The following is a 24,367-nucleotide window of genomic DNA, read 5'->3' on the forward strand; positions in this document are numbered from 1 at the left end:
TGTGTGTGTGTGTGTGTGTGTGTGTGTGTGTGTGTGTGTCACTTCGTGATGTACTGATGCACCGTCCAGAGATTTGACGGTTGATGTCATCAGTCAAATGTCACAGAAAAAAATGACACAACTGTTTAGATATGGTTATTATTATTATTATTATAGAGAATAAACCCTAAATATTTTATATGATTTTTATTCATGCCAGCTGTGTTAAAGTAACTCATCTCTTTGGAATTAGATGAGAAGATTAACACCATTCTGATATCTGTCCAATAAATTTAACACTAAAACCAGCAGCCTGTTTCAAACTATAGAACTCATTCCCTTTCTGACAAAAGGACAGTTGACACTCAACAATATTATCAATATTTTTATCACAATATTACTTTATCAGTAGTATGTAAAATTGCATTTTTGTTCAACGGTGTGCAATATCCAGAAATGCAACATCAGCTACATTTCTGTTTTTTTTAAAGTGATTTTAAAACACCAAATGACAACAACCTACATCATAGTTCTTGTAGCTTACACTTGCACATGTGATTTTTTTCTTGTTTTTTCTACTTTCATATTTGCACAATCCTTTTTTCATTTTAAAAAAAAACTGTTGTTCAATTTTGTCAATGCAGCTGCTGCTTCATTTCATTGTACATGGTGCAATGACAACAAGGTATTTATTGTCTATGCTCAATATCAGTTTCAGTCTCTTGTGCAATATTTAAATAGTGTGCAATATTATTTTGTTAACATTGCCAGCAGTACTTCTAATTTTTCTATTCTACTTTTACTTTAGCTTACATATTTTTTTAATTTTTATACGTACACCATGCTTATGTCTTATTGGCATTTTATTAGGTAAAGTATTTGAGCTCATGTTGTTGCATTTTTTTATGAACAATATCTGGCTCAAGAATTTCCTTTTCGGATGAATAAAGTTCAGCTTTATACTATCTGTTAGTTCAGCTTAGCATGAAGACTGGAAACTCAAAATTCGTTAGAGTCAGTTTTGTTTTCATAGCTTGAATTTGAAATTGAATTTCCCTTCTGGGATAAATAAAGTATTTTTCATTTCATTTCATTTCATTTCATTTCATTCATTTCGCCATCAGTTCACTTGTGTTATCCCTGTATTCTACAAATATGCTCAATACACATTAAAACTCACTGGCAATACAGAAACTAAAATGTAATTTGGCTCCCTGTCAATAAATCCATTATCTCATGTGAATAATAATGTCTAATATATGATACATAGTTCCAGTTAACAGTTTATCCGAGCAATGTCCCCAGGAGTATGTCATCGTCTTTTCTCTTTTTTCAAAGAACTGCTTCTCTATTTTCAGTGCTTCCATGAAAGGGTGTGGAGAGGCAGGGGGAGGAATACTAAAGAGGAAAGAGGAAGGATATTAAAGTCATTTTTTTCTGTCCTGTTCATACAGATATGACACATCAGATGCATTTCATAGAAACACACTCATGGGATTTTTGTGAAATGAGTTTTCTATTTGATGCATCCACCATGATGCACAGATCAGTGCCCAGACAACACAACACAACTCTAGTTTTAATACGCTATGTTCTGCTGCCGTGTGCACGTGAAAGCAGCGGTGAGCAGTGAATGAAGCTTGTTAATGGTTTGTGTGAACAAGCTTGGCCGTTGAGTTAACACAAAGAAAATATCACGTTACACAGTCTCGACAGTGCAAACAGTTGGAGGCGGGGAAGGCTCACGGACATACAAAAACACACACAAACACAAGAGCTACACAAATTTGCAGCTCTTAGAAAAGTATATACCAGCAATGATCCTTATTTAACGACTCTTGCACAAACTAACAGGACTTTTTAAAATTATTGTTATTATTTAACTCACACAGACAGAATGTGCAGCCATACACAGACACACATGCAAATTCTTGCAAACACATCTCCTTTGTTCTCTGATTACAGAGTCAGACGAGCAACGCTCTGTCGACCAATCAGCTCCTCAGTGCTGTCAGTGAGCCAATAAAGCAGCTTGTTCATAAAGTTTAAATGTGTTTGAATGGATGGAATTTGAAACTACAAAGACACACATAACCTGGTGTGCAAACCTTTCTAGTGTTTTTTTTTTTAGAAGATACAGCGTTGTCAAATTAACTGTTATTAGTCTAATTATATGTATAAATGTCGGCTGTGCTGTTGATGTTTCCTGAGGATAATGTTACTCATTGGACGTTACAGCAAAATGACTTCAGAGGTCCTTCTGAATCACTGTTCTGTGTTATGAACCTCAGATTTCCTCACATTACCATGAACATAATGATGCAATGACAAACGGAGCAGCCTTCAAGTTAAACTTGATTACAACAAGCTTTGTGTCAACAGAAACTGTCATTAATGTGTTCACTTCTGCAACTTGAATTCAGATTTGTATTAAATTTGAATAATAACATACCTTAGACATTTTTCTGTCTGTTTTTGTCCTGTATGTGTAGTCTATGTGAGTTTAGCTTTTCCTGGCAAAACAGAATCACCATCACTCCCTAGTGGACAGCTGAGTTCTAATGATGAGCTAATTTTGGAACAATAAATTAGCGTCTTGTTGTTAATTTAGTTAAATGAAACAGTGTGGATCAAAAACAACACTGAATACTGTCAAATGCTCAGCAACAATAATGTTTTCCAGCTTACACATGCTAGCTTTTTAATAAAATTACAAAACAATCTAATCTATTTTGTTAATAAAAGGCAACAGCCTGGGAAACTGTCTGTGGTACTTATTTGTACAGATGTAGGTGGAAAATGTGAAAAGTTTGGAGGATTGTGGTTGACAAAGGAAAACAATACTTTTTTTAAGATGATTTTTCCTGGCGTTTTTGCCTTCATTAGTTAGGACAGTGAGAGAGTGAGACAGGAAAGGGGGGAGACCTGCAGGAAATTGCAGTGAGCAGGAGTCGAACTCACGATCGCTGCATCATGGAACTATAGCCCCTATTCATGAGTCCCCCGCTCAACCAGGTGAGTTATAGGGGCACCCTAGGATATCAATGCTTTGTCATACAACTCTGTGTATACAATTTTAAAGATTAATGAATGAGCTCACTTTTTTTTTTTAGCACAAATCTTTGTCAAAAAAATTAAGTTTTCCCTGAAATATAACTGTTTTCCTGACAACTTTCTTACTGTTTTCTTTTTTTAAAAAAAATCTACATGTTTTTTTCCTACAAAATGCTCCACTTTTATCTTTATTAATTATTATTTACTTAGAATATCTTCAGTGTTTCTTTTTGGGTATGTTTCGTTACAAATCCAGAAGAAGAGATGACCTGAGGATTTAAGGTTCTGTATCCGGAACCTTTGAAGGGGGAAGACATTAGCGGAGGGACACCTGTGTAAAGATGGCAGACGTACCAGACAACGCACCGGAACGTGAGTGTTTAAAGTTGCTTTTTTGGGATTTTTATGCCCCAAATACTTTAGTTGAATTGTTTTTTGGTGCTTATAAATATTGTCTGAACTTTACAGTTGTATTAAATTTTAGATAAACGTCCATATTTTCCTCTTTTACTGATGTTTGTATAACTGATGGATTTACTGACGCTACATTCATAATAGTTTTAAATGTGTTTGCATTTAGGGCAGATATCAGTCAGACTGTTCCTGTTTTCGCTAATATTTCTGGTGTATTTTAGCTAAAATTTACCCCCCAAAAATCCCTAGTTGATGTAAGAGGTTAAATGACGCAGTTATTTATGTCTTTTTCGTGAGTAAATTAAAGTCATTGCAGTAAAAAGTCGTTTTTGCCTGACTAAGATGTGATAAATGCACAGAATTAATTAAAGTGCCACTGAATGTATTTGTGTTATAAAATGCGTGAAAGTTTGCTGAGTCATGGTGACAGTTCTGTAGGGTCAGTGTGGAAAGTTACAGCTGATGTAATCCGTTATTTCTTGATAATGAAACCGTTTAGCAGTAAGACATTGTGTGAATAATGTAATATATATATATATATGTATGTATGTGTTTTACTTATCACAGAATTCATAACCCCTTATATTAATTATTATTTGTTTTACCATTTAATCAGTCTCAATAAATTAATCTTAGTCATCTCTCATTTGAAGTAAGTGACATACTTTCGGTGATAAACTGTCAGTTAATGAAATAAAATAACTCTTGAAATCAGGGCTGAACAACTGGGCGAAAATATGTAATTGTAATTTTTCTGATAGATCTTGCAATCGCAATTTAATTTGCAATTTAATTTTACAAAAAGCTTCTGTTTGTATGTACTGTGTGATAGATTTACAACAAGTGATGAAGCATTATCAGATGAGAAGCCATCAAAAGCATGACTGTCACACAAGGAGGATAACATGAGTTTATAAAACCACTGACATGAAAGTTTAAACGCTAGGTCAGATGCACTGTAGTATATCCTAAATTGTAGCCTTTCCGATTTGCATTGCTTCAAATTGTGATTTTGAACAATTAAGTCTTTACGCCTTGTGTAACATTTTATACACAAATCTTCCAAAATTCATCCTGACATGTTGAGTAAAAAGTCTGACATCTTCACTAGAATCTAAATAAAATCTGAGTTTGATGGCATTTTCACCAGCAGGCATTATGGTTTGAAGAACTTAAGGAAATATTGTTTAACTACAGACTTGAGTTCAGCATCAGCCACCAGAACTGGGCCCAGATCATGTTTTGGGTTCTGATCAGTCTGATCATTGGACTCTGTTTTCCTCTTTTAGACTGTCCGGGTACAACAAGCGAGCAAGCAGGAAAGTCTTCATCATGTCAGGGCTGTCCCAACCAGAAACTGTGTGCTTCTGGAGCCACAAAGGCCCCTGACCCTGGTAAGACCACATCTTACTGCTGTTTACATTAAGGCAGGGCTGTTCAACAAATACATATTGGATCAGTAATGAACTGAGGTAGGTTTTTAAAAAAATACAATTTCAAACTGAGGCCTTGTTTTGTCTAATGTGATTCTTGTGGTTCCATTTATCTTCATGTCTCCGCCTCATGTCTCACCTCAGCAATTGCAGAAATAGGAATAAAGCTGTCAACAGTGAAACACAAGATCCTGGTGCTGTCTGGAAAAGGAGGAGTGGGGAAGAGCACCTTTAGTGCACACCTGGCCCACGCCCTCGCCAGTGACACCACAAAGGAGGTAATACTTCAGCTATCGTTTACACCAGCTCCGAGGCACCAGATTAGTCACACACTGTTCCACAAATAAAACTACTGACTTCAGATTTACACATATTATTGCTGGAATAATGTTTCTCTCTGGGTTCAAATAGGAAGGGAACTGCGTTAGAGCTTCTGTTTTTTAAAGAGAGTTTAAAACTGTTATCTGGAACAATATCACATGGTTCTTTTAAACCCCACGATTCAATTTAATGCCACTAGAGGTCGCTGCAGACGTGGTCTGACAGAGGATGAAGGCAATGAAGTTTGGTACGAGGGCAGATTTTTACACTTGAAATGTATTTATTTTTTAATTCTAAGAACTCCAGTCTTTTACCGTGAAGACAACACTAACTGTCAATAATGAAATTGTATGAATTTGTTCATTTAGCGATTGATTGAGTTGAGATCAATTCATAACAGTCACGTAACAGTCTGTAGTATTTAATGAAGCAGCAGTAAGATACCGTTGGACGTTACAAGTCACACAGACAGACATCTACTGCAGTTTTAATGCTGGATATGGAGCTTGTAAGGTAACTTCCCGATCATCTAATGCTGCAGAGTGTCTAAAGCCAGTTTACTTTGAGCCATAGACCTTCCAGATCTTTGCTGTTTGCTGTCGGTCAACACAGACAGACTCGATGTGGGATGTACAGCCAGAGCAAATTGAAATTTGATTCACCTGAAGTAAAGATTAATTAGTTCTCAGATTTAGCTGGTTTCAGGTGTTACTTATGTATGTTTTGCACATTTGAGTGTTTCTGATGTTCCGTACAGACGAGCAGGATCGAACACCTATCACTGTCTCTCAAACCGCTTATGTGCAAAACCATGTTTAGCTGCATACATAACTGCTGTAACACAAAGAATGTGGACACAACCTCACAAAAACATCTCCTCGTCCCTCTGTTGTGCATTTTTGTTTTTGTTTTTGTTTTTTTCTTTTAAGACTTTCTGGACACAAAATATAAAAGTAGATTTTAACTCGCTGAGCTCGGGGAAACTTTTAAAAATAAAGGGATCTTAATTCTAACTTTTAGATTTAGGTCCTTGGTTAAATTTACCAAAATAGGCCAAAAACTAACAGATTGATTCACAGAGCATTTCACCATTTTGTCAATTTATTTATTATTGTTGAGCCTCATTAATACAACCTCTTACAGCAGGGGTGTCAAAAATACGGCCTGTGGGCCAAAACCGGACCGCCAGAGGGTCCACTCCAGCCTGCGGGATACTTTTAAAGTGTTCTTTAATAGTTCCTACTTTAGTTTTATGGTGTGGTTTGTCAGCTCAGGTTGTCAGGAAAAATCATTTCTAGATCCTGACAGCTTGTTTTGATCATAAAATAAAATACTATCTTGTTCAGCTCCAGATACCTGTGACTGAATGTTTTGTGCCTTTGTAGTCCACTGTGGTCTGTAAATTGTAATGCATGTGTGTAAATGATAACTGAAGCATAGTGTTATTAAAACTGCACATATTTTTCTCAAGAAATTTCTGGTTGTTCATAATGTTTTGTGAAATAATAATAGTTCACTAAAGGTGAACATTTTCAGAATGTAGTTGCATTTTTTTTGCACTAAAACAAAGGGATGCATTTGGAGTTGTTTATACGTTGTAATGCTGTGATGCTACTGGTCCGGCCCACTTGAGATCAAATTGGGCTGTATGTGGCCCCTGAACTAAAATGAGTCCGACACCCCTGCCTTACAGCAAAGTAGATGAGGAAGGTCTTTTGTGATTTTGGCATGCAAGCTGTGTTTTTTGAACTGGCGTCTTTCTGTAGCCTTTGGAGCAATATTGGTGCTGAAATGTGGAGAAAGCTTTTCTTAAAGGACTTCACAGGACTCCGGTTATGCCACTTGTTGCGGTCTTTCTTTCTGTTAATGCCACAGCATGCAGTTCAGACTTGTTGCGTCACTTTCAGCCATGTCGAAAGTTGCTAACTGCTATTTAGACATGAAGCCAACACGTTCAGATGCTGTCAGATTTATGAAAGGAGACCATGTCTGAAAGGAGTTAGCAACAATTATTGCCTTTTTAAGAAGTGGTTAAAGCATTTTGTAATTCCAGCCCTTGTTCAGTGTGACCTCACACTCAGTCGAGTAGTCGAGAAATTCTTTGTTTACTCTTTGAGAAATGTCAAGAATTCGTCTTCCCCACCCTCAGTGCTCCATCAGACATTTGTACACGATTGCAAAACTGGGCCCAAGTTTAAGTTTACCCTGCCACACACTGCGCTACTCTGGAGACTAAAGAGTGTTTGTTTGCCTGCTCTCTGTCTCTTTTTCTGGTTTTAGGTTGCACTGCTGGATGTAGATATCTGTGGTCCATCCATCCCGCGGATCATGGGCTTAGAGGGAGAACAGGTAAGATGTCAGTAAGAATCACTTCAGGATAGTTCAAGTACAAAACATATTATTAAGTAAAGATAAGTTGGAACATCTGCTTTTCCACAACATGTAGTTCTCAGAGAGAACACAAGAAAAAATGATTTCTGTTTTATCATACATCTTGTTCATCTTTGAGCATTTTGTTATCATTTGCAGGTTCACCAGAGCGGTTCAGGCTGGTCTCCAGTGGTAAGTCAATTCAAACTGTGCTTAAACGTTAAATTTTTTAAAGGAAACCTCTCATGCTCTAAATGAAAACGTGCCTCTGTGTTGCAGTACGTGGAGGACAACCTGGCAGTCATGTCTATTGGCTTCCTGCTCGGCAGCCCCGATGATGCTGTGATCTGGAGAGGACCGAAGAAGAACGGTGTGTTAACATACATGTGTGTGTGGTGGTTATTTAATGCTTTCCAAATGTCACAACACAACAACCAGTGTGACTTTTGTGTCCAATCAGGGATGATCAAGCAGTTTTTGAGGGACGTTGACTGGGGGGAACTGGACTACCTCATCGTTGACACTCCGCCCGGCACCTCCGACGAACACCTGTCCATAGTCCAGTATCTGAGCTCCACTAACGTGGATGGAGCCGTCATCGTCACCACACCACAGGTACACAGACACATGCTCAAACACAAACTGTCAGCACATTCAGTTTCAAATATGATGATGGGCACGAAATTAAAGTTTTTGCTTTTATCTGAGCAGTTATATAAAGGCCTCTGTGCGGGAGAAACTGCTCTTTTCGGGAAAAAAAGTTTGATATTTAACTGTATTTGGATGCAATCTACATGATATAAGGAAAAATCATCATATTTGATATTTTGTGGAGCATTCTTTGCAGTCAATAACTGCCTTAGGTCTTTAAATGATCTATTTTCCTGGTGAACTCTGAGGCCTGAACAGCTCTTTGGTTGCTTTGGCTTTTGTGATTGTTGTCCTGCTGAATGATAAAAATGTCATCCAATGAATTTCAACACATTTGTCTGAATCTGAGTGAACCGATGGGAAGTTAGCAATAAATGCCAGGTTCATCCGTTCATGTGAGATCCACAACAGAAGTTCTGGTATGTTTGATAGATGAGGTGATGTCCTTTGAGTCATGAGCCCTTTTTTTTTATAATTTTAAATTTTAGGTAGATTTTTGTTTCGTCACATCATAGAACTTTATCACACAGATTCTTTTTGTATGTTTTTGAGAAATTTAACCTGTTCTTTCTATTTTGTCATTCTCTTGCTCAATGACAAGGCAAGATGTTTGTCTGCATCCTATAGAGCAGTCTTGACTTGCTATGCAGTCATGAAGAGTTTTTCTTCTTCACCATGCAAATAATTTTGCTTTTATCACACGACTCCTCAGTCAGATGGGTCGTTTTCTAGTTTTCCTGTGTCCATCTGCTTTTATAGGCTGCATTCTTTTTTAAAAACTTGATATTATGTTGTTCACTTGCATGGTCACATCTTTACTCCACCTCAACTTAACAGATAGAGGCTTTATTGTCAGTGTATGAAATACAATGAAACTTGTGTGGCAACTCATAACAATCAGTAGCAGTGCAACATGGAATATTTTTTTTTTTTAAAAAGTGGGTGGGAGGAGTGATGGAGGCAGCATCTCTGGGAAAGAAGCTGTTCTGTAGTCTGTTGGTTTGTGTTTTTAAAGTCTTGAATCTCTGGGGTCTCTGGCAATGTTGCTGGCCTTTTTTCCTGGCACTCCTGAAGTCCACAATGTCTTGGTAGTATTCAGTACCAGGTCACTTTTGGAAAACCAGCTGACTAGGCGCTGGACCTCCTCCCTGTAGTGGGTCTCGTTGTTGTCAGTTATTAATCCCACTACGGTGGTGTCATCAGCAAACTTAACAATTGTGTTGGAGGGGTGGATGGGGGTGCAGTCATGTGTGAAAAGGGTGAAGAGGGCCGGGCTGAGGACGCAGCCCTGAGGTGCACCTGTACTCAGTGTGAGTGTGGATGATGTGAAATCAATGAATAGCATCCTAACGTAGGTGTTGGGATTCTCTAGGTGGGACAGAGCCATGTGCAGTACAGTTGAGATGGCATCTTCCGTTGATCTGTTCACTCTGTAACCAAACTGGTGGTTGTCCAGATCAGCAGGAATGGTGCCCTTGATGTAGTGAAGAACCAGCCTCTCAAAGTACTTCATTGTTATTGGTGTCAAGGCAACTGGGCGATAGTCATTCAGGCATTTTACTGCCTGTTTCTTGGGCACAGGCACTATGATGGTAGACTTGAGGCATGTGGGGACTACAGCCTGCTGTAAGGACAGGTTGAAGATGTCTATAAACACGCCTGCCAGCTGGTCTGCACATGACTTCAGGGTTCGGCCCCGCACCCTGTCCGATCTTGTTGCAGGACTAACGTGCAGTAAAATGCTTTGCGTACCTGCTCTGATTGGTCAGACCAACACGACACTTCCCTCTCCACCAGGGCTGTCCGCTTCAGCCGCTGCTTGTACCTGGGCAGAAGGAGGATGGAGGCGTGGTCTGAGTCTTTGCTGCATAGCCGTCTCTGAAGGGAGAATAACAGTGGTCCAAAGTTCTATCTCCGCTGGTGGAGAAGGCAATGAGCTGGCGAAGTTCCGGCATCACCTTCCTCGGGTTGGCACTGTTAAAATCCCCGGCCACGATGAGGGCTGCCCCCCGGTGGTTAGCCTGGTAGCTGGAGATAGCCTCATGTAGCTCGGCTAATGCAGCGTCCGTGTCCGCCTGCAGGTGGATGTAGACGGCGCTGAAAATAACGGAGGTGAATCCCCGGGGGAGGTAAAAAGGCCGACATTCGATGGTTGAAAGTTCCAGGTTGAGCGAGCAGGACTTAGAGAGGACACACAACATCTCTGCATCAGTTGTTGTTGGTTATGAGACAGACACCCCCGCATTTGGACTTGCCCAACTCAGCCGTTCTGTCCATACGATGAACTGTGAAGAACTCCGCTGGTTGAACGGCGTGGTCCGGTATGGTGGGGGTCAGCCATGTCTTTGTGAGGCAGATGATGTTGCAGTCTCTTGTGTCCCTCTGGTACCTGATCGTGGCTCTGAGCTCGTCCAGCTTGTTGTCCAGGGACTAGACGTTCGCGAGCAGGATGCTAGGCAGTGGTGGTTGGTGTGCTCGTAGCCTCAACCTGTTCCTAATGCCGGCTCGTTTCCCCCGGGGCCTGTTACACTGCCGGCGTCCTGTGTCGCTGTTGTTGACGGCCCCCCGCAGGATCTCACCGGGCCAGGACGCACCAGCAGAAAAACTGTTGTTTTGTGGTAATAAGCCAATGTTCACCAGGGTGTCTCTGTCGTATTTGATACGACGAGGACACAGCATGGTGAACGCCGTACAAAAAGATAAATTAAAGCAAAAAGATAAACAAAAACAATTTTTTAAAAAAGTTGCATTAGTGCCGGAGCAGGTACAACGGCTGCCGCACTCACTGCCGCCATCTTGAAGACAGTGAAGAAACATGGGACGGAGCTGCTGAAGAGTACAGATAGTTATTATAAAGCTACTTAAACAAAGTTCAGACTTGACACCTTAATATGTTATGTTATGTTGCGTTAAAGCACACAACCTAATAAATGATTAACTATCCAAATCATCTCAAAATAAACGAAGACCAGTAACTCTAAAGGGAAATTCCACCTTATATGGTCTGGGTCTATTCTCAAAATAGTCTGCGACTACTTTCACTCCTGATCTGACCTCTTGTACTTCAGTTGGTGATTTTTCTACATTTCCCAGAATGATTTGCAACTGCCTAAAGTTGCACCTTCAGCCGGTGGTTCATGTGTAACGTGAGTAATTAGGATAGTGATTCTTATAGTCACTTAATAGGAACAATGAAAGCTGTCTGCGAGCTAGAAGGTACGAAACGCCCACCTGTAACGGCTGTGTTGCGTTATGCAGCTGTGCACGTAGGGAAATTAGTATGTCTGTCTGTTTGTGACACAACAGTATGCTAATGTATTTCTAGCCCATGTTCAATGTGAAGTTTTTTATAGTCTAGACACCAGTCCTCTCTTCAGCTACAGGTTTAATCCACTGCACAAAAAAACTCTAAAGTACCACTCACTTGTGGGGGCTAATGAAAAGTAAGAATATAAATAGTAGAGGCAGATGAAGAGAAAATGACCATCGCTAGTTCTTAAATTGCACTTTCATACCTTTTCCTAACCTTAACCAAAACAATTTTATGAGCATAAACTTTATTATTCCAGAATTATTTATGAACTGTTTTATATACATGATATAAATGGTTCTATGTGACACAGTGTTGTCCAGGTACAGGCAGATAATTACATCCTTTCAGTCATTATCGTGGCACTGTGGCTGATAAAACTGTTTTTATTTCCCTAAATGTTTTTACAACATGGCAGCCAATAAAGAATGCCTTTTTAATTGTAGACCGATAAACATCTGTGCTGATGTAACAAAGCCTGTCATGGCCCCATAAAAGATTACGGTTCAGCATGTTTAGCAGGTATTTGTTTGCACAAAACACAGTCAGAGAATTGAAATTTTACCAACACAATCATAAAATACAGAAAAGCTGTGCAGACAAACAAACAAACAAAACCCTCCTCTTAAGGTTTTTAAAGAATCTGTAGGTGGTATTCAGTAGAAGAATGAATGAATGAATTTTATGTTATGAATACAACAATACATTTTTCTTCACCTGAGGGCTGCGCTATGAAGCAAGTTTGACATAGCTGGGATTTCGTCGTGTAAGTCGGCTCAACAAAAACTAAAGCCCCAGTCAGAGACCACGGGTATCACAATGGTGGTCATTAAGTTTCTTTGTTAACTCAAACTTTCTGCTTCAAGCTTCATTAAACGTATCATGTGACTCTTCTTCCGCACAAAATGAAAAGATTGCGTGCAGCTGCTTCAGTCGACAGGTTGTCGCGATTGGGAACAATGAGGAATATAAAAATATATGATGGTCAAAAGCACTGCTACTGCAAATGATGCAAGACAGGAATGCTGGTAGAAACCTGTTCATCGTGGGTTAATATATTTATTCTACCGATCAATGCAGCTGCACATTTAAGCTGTTAAACTTTAAACTTCATATGTTCAAACGCATATTGTATTGAAGTGCATTAAGGTCTGACTCTGTCCCATAATGAGGGATTTCACTTTAATTTTCAGGCCAAATCAAAGTTAAATTAGTGTTAGTGATTTAATTTTCTCTCTGATAAATACCAGTAGAACAATCGGTTTTATGATGTGTTTTCTATCAGCTGCAGTAAACAGGCTTGTCAGTAAGTCAGGACCAAAGACAAAAGCATATTTCTGTGATTTCTGCATCACCAGCTGTATACGTGTGGATTACTAGCGTACAGCTCAACAAGGTTTTGCAGATACAACATATTCCCCGAGCTGAGAATCTGTATCACTCGAAAAGAATCACCAGGAAACGATTTGAGTCTTACAGCTGATTTACATCCAGAACTCTGAACATAACCTGCTGTCGACCAGGTTAGCACCACAGCATCAGTTACCATGGTGATCTAGCTTTGCAACAGCAGTTACCATGGTAATGTAGCAGGTTAAGAGAGATACCCCTTGTGACACTGAAAACTCTCACTTAAAGCTCAACGTATCTCGCGAACCCGCTTACCTCGCCTTTGGTAATGATTTGATTATGTAACAAGGACGCGCGGCCTCATTGGTCGGTCGGGGTGTGGTCTAAACAAGCACCACAAAGTCTGGCACCATAGCAATGATACACATTCAGACCAAAGCATATAAACACTGCGTCTGAACACCACACCTGTTAATTAGCCGGATATGTTCTTGCATGCAGGTATAATGAAGAGAATCCTGCAGTATTGCTTTTATCTGAAATATTAAATGTCCACAGAGACGTTTTTACACAATGATTCCATCTGTTTCATAGATTTCAGTGCCGTTTTCCCACTTATTATTCTTGTTTGAGTCTGGTTGGTTAAATGTGACTTATTCCAGTTTATGTTCAGCACTGAATACAAACAGGTTTGAGTTTTTGGTGTCCTAAAATCAGTTTGTGCTGTAATGAGTGAAACATTTCCTGATGCTTAAATTTAGACTGCAATCTGTGAGGTCAGACAGCAGCAGAATCACTTCCTCACTCTTCCAACTCTCGCTTTACTAAAGCAAACCACACGTCAGGAGGGAATTACCCAAATAAAGCAACCAGTCTGATATCAACGACGAGTGTTTCCTTCACTATGAAGCATTTCAGCGTATTTACATGTGGAAGCTGCCCAGTTTATTTGTGCCAACAGCTTTACTCGGTGTGCTCATTGATAGCAGTTAGAACAAACTACTTAATCCGATCCTCTTTCTTTTCCTGTTGTACTCTCTGCCACCCTCCCCCCACCCTCACACTCACCCTCCGCCCCCGCCCATGCCCGCTTTGCCTTTCCTTTTCTGTTTGTGTTCCTCTCTCTATAGGAGGTGTCGCTGCAGGATGTGAGAAAGGAAATCAGGTTCTGTAAGAAGGTTAAGCTGCCGATCATCGGAGTGGTGGAGAACATGAGCGGCTTCGTCTGTCCCAAATGCAAGGTCACTGACAAGATGCACAGTGGTGCTTGATAGAATCAATGGCAGTGTGATTAAACTAGGGCTACAGCTGAACTAATACATTTTAAAATGCATAACCTTTGCTACGTTTACACCTAGAGTCTGCACTACTTTGTCATTTTAGAACCCCTAAAATGGAGACTTTTGGAAATGCAGCTGAGCCTGTTTTAGCCTTTTCTGAAAGAAAACAGAGTCATCAGTCTGTGTAACTTACTCTGAGCAACATTTTCATCCCATTGTCACTACAAATACAAAAATATGTGATCTTTCTTTTGCTCTTCTTCTCCTCCATAGAATGTTTTTACAACTAAGCAACCAGCCCTCTGCTTCTTGGTTACTCTGGCACCTGTATGCCCAGTGAATGTACATGATATTTATTTATTTATTGTTTATTTGATGTGGACATCACAATTGCATTGGACAAACCAGATGCATTATTTAAGTGTTTTAGCTCATGTTAATTCGCAACACTTGTCCACAGGAGGCTTTTGAAATGATAAAAAGTAATAAGAGTAAAAACAAAACAAAAGACGAACAAATAAACCAAAAAATACAGTGTACAATAACATTACAACAATAAAAGAGGCAGTTTTACAGGTTAAAAACTATTATGTCTGGAAGGTGCTAAAACACTTTAAATGCTGTTTTAGTATGAGTCTAGCCTCAGAGTACAACTTTCTCTGCACAGCATTGAAGACAGCGTTTTTTTTTTTACCTTCATTTTTTCCTTACAAATCTCCTGACTTTCTAAGTTCATGGTTCCATCAGGCTGTTTTTAAGGTATCATAACAGAATATAGGCCTTTTAAAATGTCTCACTGCTTCAGATTCAGAATTTTTCAAAAGTTTTCAAAAACTCCACAACAACTTTGAAAATGTCTGACTTTCAGACAGTTGTGTTAGTTTTGCACACTGAAATCCCCTCCTCTGTAATTGAATGTCACAACAAAGAAAAAAAATACTAAGAGAGACAGAAAAACAAAAAAAATCTAAATAGGTTAAATGGCTTTTTTGTAATAGATCATGTGAGTGCATTCCAGGTTCACAGGGCTTTGCTACTGTGGTGAGTCTGACTTTGTGGGGATTTCAACAGTGCCTAGATTTACATCTGGAAAAATTTTAGCTTTTGTAATGTTTTTCTTTCCTCAACAATCACACATGTGTTGAGCAGCACAGCACCTTTTCACGTTAGGTCTGCAGAATCTGAAAATGCATGCATGGCTTTGAATTTTTTTGTCTTCTCTCTCGCAGAACACGTCGCAGATCTTCCCTCCCACCAGCGGGGGTGCTGAGAAAATGTGCGCAGATCTAAATCTACCGCTGTTAGGAAAAGTACCTCTAGACCCGAGGATAGCGCGGAGCTGCGACGAGGGCAGGTCCTTCCTCAGCGAAGTACCTGACTCTCCTGCTGCTCAGGCCTACGAGAGAATCGTGCAAAGTGAGTGCGTTGAGGGAAACGTGTGCCACACATACACGAGGGTCTTCAACGTCAGCTGGTAGCCTCTTACATCATATTAGTTTTTTTGGTATGCATTCCAGGGTACGGAAGTTAGATGCAGACTACGACATAGTCATTCTTCCAGTGAAGTCCCCCATCAATTTTTGATGACTTGATAGTTTATGTATCAGCTCAACTCCCTATTGAACATATCGAAAGGAGAAGTGATGACTTTATAAATGGGAAGCAGTCGAATTAAGAGGAAGAGAACAATTGTATCGAAATTAAATAACCCACTTACAGCTTCAGATTAAACATGAGGAATCAGATGTGGTTTCTATGACAGACGGTTGACTCACTGCTTTTTAAACAATGCAACGAGACACACGCACACACAATGATATTCATTTTTGTATTAAAAAGTTTCATCAAAGCTATTATTTTCAACATTGTTGCACTCTTTTGCTCTCAGGTATCCAGGACTACTGTTCCAACAGAGTGACAGAGGAGCAGAGCTGAGCCCGGTGGATGGCGGCCATATTGGATCAGCCAAATCACATGATAAGAGTGTTGTAGAAAACTGCTCAATTTAATAACTTTAAAAAAAAGATGCACAGAAAAGCTCATAAAATCAGTATGACAGTGATTAGCAACGCCTGTCAGAATTATCTCAGTGTTATAAGGACAGTTGGTGAGTTCGTCAGATCTGCCATGGTTCCTCTGCCAGTGCCGCATTTACTGAGAATATATTGAGGAGTTTGTCCAAAATAGACGAATGTATAACAATGAATAGTAATGATTCAGTTGTAATACAATTTAAGCTAGTTCCTCTTTGTGATAAAGTAATTAATTCGTCTTGTTACAGCTTTATAATAAAAGTGGTCCCATCTACATAAGCACTTTGGTCTAGTTTTGAGAATGTTTTTTTTAAATAATCCTAATGGAGAAAAATGGGCTACAAATTTCACAGTAATTTTGTAAAACAGCAGAGCACTGGACTTTCTACTGTGTTTTTATTTGTCTGATTTCAGCTACGTTTAAACACGCTTGGCACACGTGGGAGTATTTACAGCCGAAGAATGATGTTAGTGGGTCAGACTCGGTGATTCGTGTTAATGAAGGGGAAATATTGCGAAGTGTGGCCTAATGCAGCGCGGAGAGGAAGGATTTATGGGTGATTTTTGAGTAATAATAAGTTTTATGGCACCAATAATAAAATATACATCAGGCTTTGGGCTACACCGATAACACACGTTGCCGGATACATTCCATTTATCGTTTGTCTTTACATGCTGTTAACTGAAAAAAAAGCAGAATAGTAGATTTCTCTTTGTAGCAGTTCATTTTAATTGAGGGACATTTGTATGACTCATAATATCAGGATCCCACATGATATGAAGGATATTGAAGTTTATCGTCGGTTTCTTGTATAACAGTGTTTCCAGAAAAAAATACAATTACAACATACGACACTGGGTTTCCTCCACAGAGTCACGTCGGTTTTTCATGATGACCTGAAGATCATGGTCATTCAGTTTAGGTTTTCGACGAGATTTTCCCAGATTTCCTGAATCTTTTAAAGATATTGTGTACTTAAGATGATCAAATCTGTGCAATTTTATTTTAAATCTGTACAGAAATCTTACAAAATTAAAATCTTCTCAAACATGTTACTGACTCACTGCTAATTAACCCAATGAGCTGTCCAATGTTCTACCAACTGCTCCAGTCTTTTGCTGCTATTGTCCCAACAACACCACTTCTCAGTTTTAACAGTTCATGTTGGCTACTATTTTCAGTTAAATGAGGTTTGAATGCAAATAATTGAATTCTGGTTTTATTTACACTCTACACAGCATCTTTCTTGGAAACAGGATTGTTCAGTATTGTATTTGAGATGATGTTTGTTCAGGGTAAACTTTGTAAATAAAGTTCCAGAGACTTTCAACCATTTCGTACAAGAACACTTTGCTGCCCTAAATCTTGTTTGCGAAGTAATAGTAAGCCAAGAGAGAAAGTTAAATAATGTCACCTTCAACTGTTTTTTGGGGTTTTTTTTTACCCATTTAGGACACCAGATGATCTTATACAAGTTACAGCTTCTCATCAGATTTCATTTTCTCAGTGATTGTAATCTTTCCACTATAAACTAGAGTCAACCTTCTTATCTATGCACTTGGTTTGCTTTGTTGACATATTTCTACTACTGACATACAAACAACCTTTTTGAAGTCTAACTGTGTACATTGTGTGTGGTCGGGAGCTTAATTTTTCACATTTACAGATGTCGTGATGGTTATTCATTTTGTAACATCTAGAATGCTGGCCATGTTTTACTAATTCTAGTTGTGTTGTTTTAATTTTCTTCACAAGTTCATTTTATATCACGTGTAGTTGCCACTTAAGAGATTCAGTTTTTCCTGATTTGCAGTAAATACGGCAGCAGCAGCGTTACATTTAAAGGTGGATTCCCTGTTTTGTTTAATGGACTTGATTTAACTGATTTGCAAAATAAATGACCAAACCAGTGACCCAGTGAAACAAATGTCCATAAATTTTCTATCAGATTTACGAAACATGTCGTCTTCAAACACAATCGGTTTGTCTTCAGTGTTGCTTCAGGTACTTGTTCCTTTGCCAGGGCGAGAGTCGAGGTGCTCTGTTTTGACTTTGCTTGGTCTGTTTGGGCGTTTGCCAGCAAAATTCTGGAAAAAGTGCCAAGCTGTATTTCATGAAACTGGATGGAAAATTGGAAGGTAGCAGATAAAACCCTTAAAATTTTGGTGCAGATCCATATCACTTTGTAATTGACTTTGGTGGAGGACTTTTCTCTCCAAACTTCATTGCAGTTCAACATATTTCACTGATGCTGAGATCTGGGTGGTTTTTGGTTAGGTGGCGTGGGCAGACGCCTGCCAAGTCTTGCCAGAATTTCAAGTGCGTGTGAACGATGTGTGCTTTTGTAAACATAGTCATAGTTCCTCCAGGGTTCAGTAGAAAACACATGTGAAACTGTGTCTGCATCCTGCTAACAAACAAAACAGCGATAGCCACAGTGAGTGTATTGGCACATTTAGGGCACATACGGTGACAGTGGACTGTGCTTTTGGAAGATTTTTGTTGTGTTTTAGTCAGCATCCTCTGTTACAATACAGTTGTTATCGGTACAGGATGTATTGCAGATACAGGAAGCTTCATACGGGAGGTGCATGACAGGATTTTCACTGAACAAAACGCTGCAGTGAAGAGTTTTCAATGATTGAAGTCATTTTTTTAAAACAAGATTTGAGCTGCCTGGGAGGCTCAGTGTCTTCCATTATTACAAATTAACCATCAGTTCCACTAGTAAGCAGCAGAAAGGTTTGAAAATCTTGACATTCGAACAGTTTCATAACAAGCTGCTCTTCCTTCGTTAGCCTTGCAGTTATAAAACTAAATGAAGCATGTTGATTACTGGGTATGGCACTGAGGAATGCATTGTTCAACCAAACCAGTTCCAGTCCCATGACACCAGCGGCTCCTTTTCTTCCTCCAATGACACATGTTTGCGCACCCGCATTTGTGTCATGACTAAAGCGAAGAGAACTCTGAGAATCCTTCTGTGAGAATAATAACTGTATGTCTTTGATTGCAGGTAAATGTGTAATAATGTTAAGTAATGTTCAGCTGAATGGGGAATTCGCAAATGAACAAATGTCTGTGATTACATAAAGTAAATCAGTAAAACAAACCTGATTTGCATCAGAACATGGGCAGAAGTTGTGAATATTTGTGATGAAGCGGTGGAATAATGAACAATTTCTAAGCAGATGGCTGTTTGTGTGTTGTAGCTTTGTTAAAAGTATTTTTGTTGTTGTTGAAAAAGTAACTCTGTGGTGTAATACAGCACTCAAAGTTGTTTTAAAGTAGCCCCCCAAAAAAGAAGACAATATTAGAGCAAATTAACAATGCAGCTATAAACAACTGGACTGATTTTCTGCCTTGAAGTGTGTGAAACTGAAATCATGTCCCCTTTCAGATTCTCCCCTAGTGTAAGCATAATTTAACCTCACTTCCTAATAATACCAGCTCCACACAGTTTCTCTCACATTTGTACACAATTCGTGGAACAGACCTCCTACCGTCCAGCCACAAGAACACCTCCCTTTATTAATGAGAACGCCTCCTGGATGAAAAAAAACTAAACTAAAATTATATCATCCCTACTACTTAGTGTCTTGTGAGCAGATGTCACTGCTATGGCTCAGTTCGAGGAGGTTCTGGACAAAGTGAGGCTTCTTCTAACCTGGGCCTCGGCCGCTGAGGTCCACGGTCTGCTGGAGGGTTTGGTGGAGGAGCGGATCATCTCAGAGGCCTACAGCAAGAGCTTGAGCCTGCACGGGCTTACCGACAGGATCGCGCTCGAAGCGGGATCTGATTCTCGAGGACTTAACTGGTACCAGCACCTCAACCAAGAACAGCTAGGTCAGGTGAGGAAATGTGGGTCAAACTCTGCTGGATCAGAGCTGGTTTTCTCAATGGATGAACAGAACAGCACAAATCCACAAGTTAGTCCCCTGCTTGAATATCAAGTTATTCAGGATCAAATATCAATATCAGCTATTCAGGAATTGATGGAGGGGGCCGGAATGGACAGACACTACCTCAACCAAACGTTCTTTTCTACAACAGCAGCATCAGATTACAACTGCAGAATAAATGATGAAGTAGCAAGACAAATGCAGAAGCCTGTAAGTGATAATGAAAGAATAAATCAGGGGAATTTGGAGGATGGGGAGGAGTGGTTAGAGCAGGTAGAGGAGGCAGCTCGGAGGATAGCTGTGCCTCTGTGGCAGCACTGGGACAGAGGAAGGAGGATGTTGTCACCGCTGGTTCCTTGTACAACTGCTGGCTGGTCAACAAGTGAAAACACGCTCACGGACGGTGAAGCGCAAAGCTCCGCTTGGGATATGAATGAGGAAATGGAGCTTGCGGCTGCTTTGAGGACACTTGACAAGTTTACGGACAGCTTCTCTCTGGATGCAGAAGAAGCCTCTGAGGCACCACAAGGCCTCTATGCCTCCACACACAACTGTTGGACAACAACGGATGATTTTGATGTATTTGGAGCTGAAGGAATCACCTCACCTGTTGAAGCCTGCGCAGCAACGGACACAAACAACAACCTCACAGACAAGCTGCAAAGTCACCTGGATGTCTGCTGGTCAGAGGAGAGGACAAACGCAGCGGACGACTTGTTTTCTTTGACTGTAGAAGCACAATACAATGCAAAATGTGGACTCTCAGACGATAGCTTTATGCATTTGCTAACAAAAGACGATCAAACTGTCAGGGAAGATTACTCATTTTTTTTAAGCACAGGTTGTAGCATGGCAGTGGGGGTCACAGATGACCTCGAAAATGCTTCCAAGACTGGATTCGGTACAACAACAGACATCCATGAGAGCATGGACTCAACCAGGGGTAAGTTATCATCAGCATCATCCTACAACTTTAATATGAGTTCTAGTTCAAACTCTTACTGCGTATCCTTCATTTCAATAACAGTTTTTTCAGGGCATTTCTTTTTTTTTTTTTTTTAAATTTGCAATGTTATGTTATATTATCAAGGTGGCGCAGTTGGTAGCACTGTTGCCTCGCAGCAAGAAGGTTGCCGGTTCGCGTCCCGGTGGGGGCACCGGAATCTTTCTGCGCGGAATTTGCATGTTCTCCCCGTGCAGCGTGGGTTCTCTCCGGGTTCTCCGGCTTCCTCCCACACAGTCCAAAAACATGCTGAGGTTAATTGGTGATTCTAAATTGTCCATAGGTGTGAATGTGAGTGTGCTTGGTTGTCTGTCTCTAAGTGTAGTCCTGCGATGGACTGGCGACCTGTCCAGGGTGTCCCCTGCCTTCGCCCTAAGTCGGCTGGGTTAGGCTCCAGCCCCCCCGCGACCCTAATGAGGATTAAGCGGTGTATAGAAAATGGATGGATGGATATTATAAAGAGCAGACAAATGAATGCAGTGATTTTTTTTTTTTTGAACAAGTGCCTGGTGATTTTTACAGCAGAACCAGGCTCAGGGAGGGCAGCCATCAGTCTCTACCGGATGGGTTTAGGAGGGTAACAAACACCCGACAGGTTGGTGAGCTCAGCAACCACAGACCGGAAAGTTTAGGGAGAAAGTGGAAAGGGAAAATGCACAAGAGAAATAAGGCAAAATGTAAATGCCATGCAGAAGTGGCCTGTAAGTGTGAGAGTGAAAAAGAGGAGAGAAGAGATGCTCAGTGCATCATTTTTGCAGCCTGAGCCAACAGCAGCATAACTAAAGACTTTAATTTAAGTTTTTAAAAGTTTAAGCTTTATCAAAAAGCCTAATATTAAAATCTAATGTACATGAAATATCAGGGTTTGCAGGAATACTCTAGTTTTGTCTTGTATGTGCAACACAACAGAATTGAAAGTAATTTTTTCTCCCGTGCAAGAGCTCTAGGTGCTTTCCATTCAATTGTTTTGGTAACTGAATCATCACTGTGGTTTATTTTTGGTGTTTGGGCTACTGTCTGGACAAGACTTGGGGTGTGTCTTACTTTCGGTTTCACTTTGAGTAACTCTCAGGGCTGCACCCAAGCAGAATGTGGGAAGCTTCCCAAGTGCCAGCCTCTTACCTCAGCGTTTACAAAGTGTTCTCTGGTTGTTTGGAAAACGTTGAGGACCCCCAGAGGACACTTCGTAAATACTTCCTGGTGCTGCACAGCATAGAAGTCATTTTGATTAGACAAGTAGATACTCTTCCCCCAACTGAATGCACTAATAATGGAGAGCAGGCAAGGACGGGCAAGTTTATTTGCACTGCACATTTTAAGTTCACATCGTGCATTAAAATATTTAGAAAGAGGGCGCCTGAACAGGTTGAGCGAGCGAAAATCCCCGACCCCATGGACTGAGTCAGACTCGTTTGCTGCGTGTCCTTCCTCCACTCTTCCTCCTGCCTTTCCTGTCTCGCTCTCCATTTATCTCCATAACAAAGGCTAAAGAGCAAAAGAAAAAAACATTTAAAGGGGGGAAAAACATTTTAAAAGAATGAAAAACGGCATTCAAAACTAAAGTGAAAGGACAGAAAAAAGAAGTACAGATGAAGTACAAAACACACAAAAGAAGGACTTTGATTCATCTTCAGGAAATAAACCAGACATGTTTTGGCAGAAACTTCGCCAGATGACCAAAATAAGATGAACAAAGTAGTGCTTTCTTCAAAATATTCTAAGTATGAGGTCTAGCTTGAGAAAGTTTCGGTGAACCACTTAAAAGGAGCCAGAGACCACAAAACGTTAATCTTTGATTTATTTTTTTTTTTATTGGCGGTTGTTTTTTTGCAAGTGCAGGGGATCTGTCATGGTGGACTTTGTCATGTGCCAACACACAAAGTTTTGGCAAAGGATCTGGTCTTAATAATGTTTAGCTCTGCGGAGATTGCTGCTGTGTGGCCCATTTACGGGGGTGGGGCTTAAGTTTCATGCATACAGGTGTGACCTGTTGGACTTTCTGTCAACTTAATTAAATGTTTCTTTTATTTGTCTACCAACATTTAAATTCTTTGCATTTGTTTCCTTGTTCGTCAGGCAATACGGCTTAAAAATAAAGGCAAGATCAAATGTTTGGTTTCAATATAAAACGCTGCAAAGTGGATTTTGGATTGTCGTTACCAAAACACATCAAGAAACAGAGTCACATCGTGGAAACTCGACTTTGGTCCCCATAATGCGGATCATTGAATGTTTGAAGACTTGGTTTAGGGTTGGAGTTGGATTAAGTCTCAACTAAATAAGTGTAGGTTAACGTAATGTACTTTTTAGTCACGGAAACATGTTTGTGTTTGTGTGTGCACGTACATACAACATGCTCATGCTTTATAATAGCACTTTGGCGATACAGCACCATGTGGTGAAACTGGTCTAATTTGCATGAGTCAGTGTGATGTACTGTGTGTATCCGATGGACTCTGGTAAACAGGTAGAGCAGGTACTTTCCACTGTAGCTTCCTCGTAGTTGTGAAGAATTGGTCAGTGTGGTACGCCGTTTCTCCTGCACAGCGGCAACAATCGAAGGCTGGGAGATTTTTGGTGTTGCCTGTCCCTGAAGGAATATCTTAGGAATGCTTTGAGGAAATGTCTTCATGTAATCATCCACTTGGACTCCAGAGTCAACTGATCACATGCCAAGGGGACTTCACAAAGTACCTTTTTGGCCTGAGTTGACGTGCAAATCATGACAAACGTTCACACAAATAAGATAAAATGATGACATTTTACATCCAAAAGGTCAAAATTAAACTTCACTGTCACATTATGATCTTCTGCAAAAACACATTTAGGTTGTGATCATGCTTTACGTTTGATCAGATACTGAATCCGTGACACTAATTTTGGGGTTTTTTGTTTCTCTTATTTAACTTAGACACTAGACTTCACTATGTATATTGTAGGAGTCTGGACAGACATGGTTGTAAACTGGTTGGAGGAGGCATTCAATTGCTAGCTGGTAAAATAGCTTTATAAACAGGAAGTTAGAACTGGACAGCTACACATGAACAAAAAGCCAAAGATGAACATATGTGCCTGTTTTCTGCAGATCTCATATTCAGGTAGCGCTGGATAGAAGAAAAAAAAGCAGACCTAAGGTGTAGAAGAAAGTTATGATAAGCATAATAATAACAGTATATCCTTAGACAACTGAGGTTATAGTTTAAATGGAATAAAAGTTTATGGGTGGCTTGGTGGTTAGCACCGTCACCTCGCAGCTAGAAGGTCCC

At 40.0% G+C, this 24,367-nt stretch overlaps 2 protein-coding genes across 3 annotated transcripts in view; both read left to right on the forward strand.

Annotated features, from left to right (window-relative positions):
* The first annotated feature begins 3,338 nt into the window (after positions 1-3,338).
* On the forward strand, positions 3,339-18,119 carry nubp1 (nucleotide binding protein 1 (MinD homolog, E. coli)). The gene is made up of 10 exons (XM_008291842.1): positions 3,339-3,405; positions 4,737-4,841; positions 5,025-5,158; positions 7,482-7,550; positions 7,731-7,763; positions 7,851-7,941; positions 8,032-8,186; positions 14,013-14,123; positions 15,392-15,578; positions 16,051-18,119. Exons 1-10 carry the CDS (start codon positions 3,375-3,377, stop codon positions 16,095-16,097), a joined length of 963 nt encoding a protein of 320 aa, XP_008290064.1. The 5' UTR covers positions 3,339-3,374; the 3' UTR covers positions 16,098-18,119.
* A 1,662-nt stretch (positions 18,120-19,781) lies between these two features.
* ciita (class II, major histocompatibility complex, transactivator) overlaps positions 19,782-24,367 on the forward strand; it is a 23,684-nt gene continuing 19,098 nt past the window's right edge. For both annotated transcript variants that reach the window (XM_008291843.1, XM_008291844.1), the window contains exon 1: positions 19,782-21,041. In XM_008291843.1, the coding sequence (XP_008290065.1) occupies positions 19,817-21,041 (1,225 nt within the window). In that variant the 5' untranslated portion in view covers positions 19,782-19,816. The remainder of the gene's footprint in view (positions 21,042-24,367) is intronic.

The sequence above is a fragment of the Stegastes partitus genome, unplaced genomic scaffold (assembly GCF_000690725.1).
Source record: "Stegastes partitus isolate 25-593 unplaced genomic scaffold, Stegastes_partitus-1.0.2 Scaffold765, whole genome shotgun sequence".
Lineage (NCBI taxonomy): Eukaryota > Metazoa > Chordata > Actinopteri > Pomacentridae > Stegastes > Stegastes partitus.

What these genes read in the sequence shown, in the direction of transcription:
- nubp1 (XM_008291842.1), top strand. Translation starts at nt 3,375, where the DNA reads ATGGCAGACGTACCAGACAACGCACCGGAAC. An exon ending in ACCAGACAACGCACCGGAAC is followed by an intron (nt 3,406 to 4,736) that starts GTGAGTGTTTAA and finishes TTCCTCTTTTAG; the next exon opens with ACTGTCCGGGTACAACAAGC. An exon ending in CACAAAGGCCCCTGACCCTG is followed by an intron (nt 4,842 to 5,024) that starts GTAAGACCACAT and finishes GTCTCACCTCAG; the next exon opens with CAATTGCAGAAATAGGAATA.